A 6,643-nucleotide genomic window follows, 5' to 3' on the forward strand; every position below is an offset into this window, starting at 1 on the left:
CGTTTCGTCGAGTACAAATGGAAACTGCACATACCCAGATCTGCCGTCGCATCGAGTGCCGGCATATCTGGAACTGTGCAGTTTGTTATGAGCAATCAGTTAAAATATAAAAACAATTTAGACCCCTATCTGCCTGCGCATGGTGCAACGGCAGATCAGGGTATATGCTGCTTGCAATTGAAATCAATTTATAAGTGAGTATGTACGGTAGAGATAAATTCATTATAGCACAACACACGATTTCAGAGTTATACTGTTTCTACTTAGACTGCATACTTCATTAATTGTACCTATATCAGACAGATTCATCTACGAGCGGCATGATCTTGTAGTAATGTTATATAATGGGTATATATATGTAGTAATTATTAAGTAATTTTCATGTCATAAGTTATAACACGCTCTGTTCCTTACCTGAGGGAAGATGCCTTTATTTGCAGACATTGGAGCCTAACAATGATAAGCAATTTTCAATCGAGAACGTCACGCGCAAATCATCTCCATCGTTTCATCGAGTCAATCAATCTGTAACAACAAAAACATTACTACTACTACTACTTCTACTACTACTACTACTACTACTAACAAAAATGTTTAATGACTATCATGAGAATTCGAAGTAACTGTACCTTATTGGGAAAACACAAGAATAGATAAGGTTACTCGCTCATGTATATATATGTAAATATTTGTGCTATATGTGAAGAATCGTATGTTAATTTTTGTCAGTACTTTAACAGCAGTATTGTTATGAAGTAGTGCACCATAGTCACTGTTTTATTTAAAAAAAATTGTCTTAGCTACTGACTACAATTTATATTTGTTTGACAAAATAGCAAGAGGAATGTCTTCAACAGAACTGCAAATAAATAAAATGATAATACTGAATTCGATTGCAATTTGAAGTATAGAATCATTGCAAAAAGTGAGACAGTACTTTTGTCTATTATTGTAAAAAAATAACCTGATAAATATTCGTGTCAACTATTTAACTTTGTTAGTGAATAATTTATTTATATATAAATATTTTAATCCAAAATGAAAGCGTTGCATGTTGTTTACATGCTGCTATGCAATATTGTAAAATAAAGTCTTTGTTGTTAGCGTAGAATGAAAGCAAGCATAACACGTGGGTATCGACCGTTTCACTTTGCTTCTAAATGGAAAACAAAATCATTTATCAAAGGCAAGGCCAACAACCTTTCAAAAGAATGCCGAGGTGAGTATTACGAGGACAACAGGTAATCATGCTTGTTTACAATGTAAACGAACTCACCATCGAACACGATATACTCCTAACGGTAAAAGACGTTGAAAAAAAATCTTTGGTAAATAGTCAAGAAAAGAGATAATAGACTAGCCATTACAAACGAAAAACAAACCTGAAACGGTTTCACCCCATATTGGTGTGACTGTCAATGCACATGTTCCGCTTAGGAATCAAATGACATACTCTTTGAAAGGGGCATGAAGTGCACGTCTTGGTTTTGATCACATGAAACAAAGACGTCTATAGCATATACTATAACACATTCTTTGTTTGATAACTACTGACGTTAAAGATAACCGCATGATCTGTTATTGTTAACATACTTAAGAATATTTGTAATTAATGACCTCGATGGACTATTTGTCCGTACTGAATAGAACAAAGTTTGAATAACTGAGTAAACAATCATATGTTATTTTTAAAGTACCCTAGAATTCATCCGCACACTGAACCTCTTAGATCCAAAACATAAGCCTTTTTATGTATATGCAAATATATCTTGGTCCAAAAACTTCTTATAGTTTTTGTTGAGTTTGGAATTATCGAATTGCAGATTATTTTGATATGTTTATAAATGAGAGTGTATCACGGCGTTCTGCATATAGTTGTTGGGTATGCCATTTGGTGTGCTGGCAACTTGTCTCTTTTGTAATAATAGACTCAACTCTTATATGTTTATGTGAACGATCCTGTATTCCTGCTGACACAAACTTGTCAGTGAAATAATATCGTCTTCTGCTTATACATGTCCAAATGTTACAACGTGGCTAAGACTACGGACACCACATACGAATCTCGAGCTGCGTCTTGTAAATTTGGTACAAGCGAGTTTTAAAAATAATCGTTCAATACAAACGTTATGTTCCATGCAGAAGATAACAAAGCCTGACTTTGTGAAACTATCTCAGATCGCCACTTGTTACTGCAGGCGTGTGATATATCTATCAGCTTTTAGATCTTGTAAGGATAAGTAGCCTGAAGTGAAATATCATCGTATAGGATTGCGTTTCCCACAGCTAATCTTTGTTCCAAATCCACTATTCACTAAGTGGAGCAGCAAGTCTTTTATAAATATTGTATACCTTGTATTGTAATAGCTCAAATTTGACTTTGGGTACGCGATGCATGTAGCAGAGTATTTTGAAAGGTGGTACAATACCCCTCTTAATCCGTATTATCTCATTACGTCATGACAACTAGATCAGGATCTATGCTTTATATACTTTACCCCGCCTAATTTGTATTTGCTCATTACGTCATATCCGGTAGATCAGGATCTATACTTTTAATACTTTACCCCTCCTATTTCTTTTTTTTTTTTGTTACGTATTGGCATACATTTTGATGCATATTTTTGTTTTAGCAGAGCGTTTTAAAAAGTGATTTAGTTCTCGTTCATCGTTTTCATTTGGAACGTGATCATGATAATATCCATCATCATGATCATTTTAGAGGTTTATGAAAAATGATATTATTCGCTTAAAAGTTCAATGATTTTAACATTAGTGAACGTCATGCAAGGTGATCAGAAAGCTTATGGTTTCATTAACGAAGTAAAACCTCTAATGAATAGATAAATGCATGGTTAGGCCAAGTGGATAGAAACGGCATGAAAGTCGCCTCAATCACAAGCAAAATTGGTAACTATATTTTCTTATTTTACCTAAAAGGAATAATAATGATCGGAAATCTACACACCCATTATTGACAGAATTATAGAGAGAATGTCGACTCCAGTACAAGCGAAACTGGTGACTATATATTCACTTGTTTTAACTAAATGAATTACCAATGATCAGATTACAATTACACTCCTGTTGTTCACACCATTTAATCGAGTAATAAAGTGTCTGAAAAGGAGTTTCTGGAAATGTTTTGACAAATTCCTCTTAACAGAGATTTCAGATTCTATGCACATGGTTTGGTTGCAATGTCTTTTTGCCGAGTACAACTGCAAATTTCGCAGACCCAGATATTCCTTCGCATAGTTTGCTGGCATATCTGGGTCTTTGCAGTTTGTTATGGACAGTAGAAGAAACACTATTCAACAAAAGATTAGGGTCTGTTTCTTGCATCTGAATTCGACATATAAGCCAGTATATGCGTTATAGATAAATTCATCAGGGTTAGTGTTAGGACTAGTCGGCCTGGTGTCAGGATAATGTGACTGGGTGGGACATCATGCTACATGTCTAAGGCATGATGCCCCAGTGCTAGACATCACTATAAACTGCCACATTGTAGACATCGTAGCGACAAGACTGAAAAATTGTTAAAGCTACGTTAAAAATCCAAATCACACCAAATCACATAAATTCATCAAAGCATAATTTATACATTAAAGGGCCAAACTGTTTCTATTTAGTCTGCATGGTTCATTAATTTTACCTAAATCGGACATATTCGTAAGCCAGCTTCATAACCATATCATTATTTCTCATTGTAATTTTCTGCTATGGGTATATACCTATAATAAAATCTATGTAATTTTCCTGTCGCAAGTTATAACAAGGACTACCTACTACTTTGTCGAACATTAAGTAATTGAGTTCATGTTAAAGCTTTAGGGACTAGCAATGATGAGAAGAAATGGTTAACCCAGAAAGTCACGCACAAATCAATTCCATTGTTTTCATTTAGCCAGTCAATTTACAAATCAGCAGCATCAAGAACAACACTGTTACTACTACTACTATTACTGCTACTGTTTACTACTGCTGCTACTACTACTGCTACTACCAGTGATTAATATCAGATTTATAATTAACAGTAAAGGTACCTCACTAGAGAAGCGTCTAATCAAAGTCATAAACACAAAAAATAGTCCGTGTTATGCGATAATGAATACGCAGTCAGTGAGTGTGTGTTTCTCTCTGAGCGCGTGTGTGTGTATGCGTTTAAAAGACTCGTTAGCACATGGATATTTCATTTTTGCCTATGACGCCACTGCTCTCTCACACGCACAGACACACCGCATTTATATTTTGAAATGTCCGTGGAGTCAACAAAGTACCGTTAATGCATATGATCTATTTACCTATCTACCAATGAGCTAATGTCCCCATCTATCTATCTATCTATCTATCTATCTATCTATATATATATATATATATATATATATATATATATATATATATATATATATATATATATATATATATATATATATAAAGAATACAAATAATATGGCGAATAACAGTCCTTTCTTGTGCATTGGATCCAGCAAGGGATCACGTTTGTCAGGGACTGATTAAGATAAATGTAATAAACTGACTACGAACAGTGCAAAACTAGTATCTAGCTAGCCTAAGCGCTTTCGACTCTTAATGAGTCTTTTTCAAAGGCAATTACAAAACATAGACAAGACAAAGAAATAAAACCGACAAACAGAATATAAAATATTATATTTATAACATATTATACATATATTAAAGTAACAAATAAAACAGAATATAAAATATCTTTCAGCATCCGCAACAAGTCATAGTCATGTAAAGTTTTACAAAGACAACGGTTTGTCTGTTTTATTTGTTTGTCTTGTCTATGTTTTGTATTTGCCTTTGAAAAAGACTCATTATGTAATATATATATATATATATATATATATATATATATATATATATATATATATATATATATATATATATATATATATATACAATACAAATCAAGTGCAGTGGATCCAGAAAGGGAGCATGTGTCAGGGATTGATCAAGATAAACTGACAAAGAACAGTGCAAACCTATTATATATCTGGCTTGAGGGCTTTGGACTCATAATGAGTCTTTTTCAAAGGCAATTCAAGCCATAGACAAGACAAACAAATAAAACAGAAAACACATTGTGCTTGCAAACTTTTACATGGCTATTTCTATAGGAATGAAACCTTTAAATTTATTATGTTTCAACTAGTTTATTTGAACTTGTTGCGGATGCTGGAAATTATTCTATATTGACCGCGAAATCAATGAGCCATAACGATATCTGTTATTTATGTAAAGTTATGTAAGCGCAAATTATATCCCGGATATTTCATTGTTATAAAATTAATTATAGGCTATTGGGAAACTAATAAGCAATTTTGTAAACTATTGAAAAGAAAATTTGTCGGCTGCAGAAAAATAATTATATTTGTGCATACTTTTTCTAGTCTTCTTCGTTTAAATTGCTTGGTTTCAATGTTTTAAGGCGGCGTATCCAGTAAGATTCCTTTTCATTCCTGGTTTCGGAACCCCAGATCGGATTGTGAGTCATTGCAATAGTGTTATATCACTGAAATTGTGACACGGGAGGAGAAGTGTTCTGCGATTGAGCTTCTATACAGCTTCTTTGTCATCCACTCAGATCTATGAAGGTTGATCCTTTTGTGTATCTTTTAAGTTTATCCGACATACTGAATGCTACAGATCTTACATGTGATGAGATAAATTACATTCTCTGTTTTGCATATTTTGTTTGGACCATGCATGTACAGTTTTGCGCTAGTTGCTGTGCTAGAAAATGTCCTGGTCTCTATCATATGTTGACAGGTTTTGCACCTTTTATCGCCACAGGGGGCATATTTACTAGGGTGGTTTTAGTTCGTGATTGGCGTTAGCTTCGCCATGACTAGGATGTCCTTGAGGTTCTTTGGTCTCCGGTAGGCTACAACAGGTTTGTTCGGGAAGGTTAACTTTAGTGCGTCACACGGTTACACGATTGGCCAGTGTTTCCTGATGATTTTACCTTCTTTGGGGTTGTCTGGATGGTAGGTCAGGATAAATAGAGTCCCATCAGCCTTTTCCATCTTTCCATATTTTAGCAGGTCATTACAGTTTATTTGTTTTGCCCTTTGGGTTGCCTCTGCTGTCAGGTCTTTGTCGTAGCCTCAGTAAATCAAATGTTAAGATAACTCTTCAGACCTTTTCTTGAAATGTTTTACCGTCGGAGCAAATTCAGCGTATCATCATTGCCTGGCCATATGAGATGTTACGAATGCTTTGTTTTGGAGGACAACTGGTTGAGAAGAGATAATGGTGGTTTTGCCTTTTGAGTTGTCTCCGCTATCATGTCTTTGTCGAAGCATCCGTAAATCAAATGTTTAGATAACTCATCAAACCTTGTTTGAAATGCATCTCATCCCAACCAGCTGTTTGATTCAATGAGGCTACGAAAAATAGCACACTGGATAATCTATAGCACACTGGTTAATATACAGCACACTGGATAATCTACAGCACGTTTGTCTTCCTGAGCCAATAATCCAGCAATGGCAACATCAATTGCCTCAACATACATTTAAACGAATGACTGAAATTTGGAGCCGAATGAACCTGTGCACTCGTAAGTATAGCCTCTACCTTATTAAAAGTCTCCTGAAATTTTTTCAGGTCA

The 6,643-nt window shown here is 34.6% G+C and overlaps 1 protein-coding gene across 1 annotated transcript in view; it reads right to left on the reverse strand.

The window, feature by feature from the left end:
- Nucleotides 1-502, reverse strand: part of LOC149784185 (uncharacterized) — a 36,521-nt gene extending 36,019 nt beyond the window's left edge. Inside the window, exon 1 of the mRNA XM_089932258.1 lies at nt 415-502. Within this exon, the coding sequence (XP_089788384.1) occupies nt 415-444 (30 nt within the window). The 5' untranslated portion in view covers nt 445-502. The remainder of the gene's footprint in view (nt 1-414) is intronic.
- Nucleotides 503-6,643: the final 6,141 nt, after the last annotated feature.

The sequence above is a fragment of the Sinohyriopsis cumingii genome, chromosome 14, assembly GCF_028554795.1.
Source record: "Sinohyriopsis cumingii isolate HCF-2022 chromosome 14, ASM2855479v2, whole genome shotgun sequence".
Lineage (NCBI taxonomy): Eukaryota > Metazoa > Mollusca > Bivalvia > Unionida > Unionidae > Sinohyriopsis > Sinohyriopsis cumingii.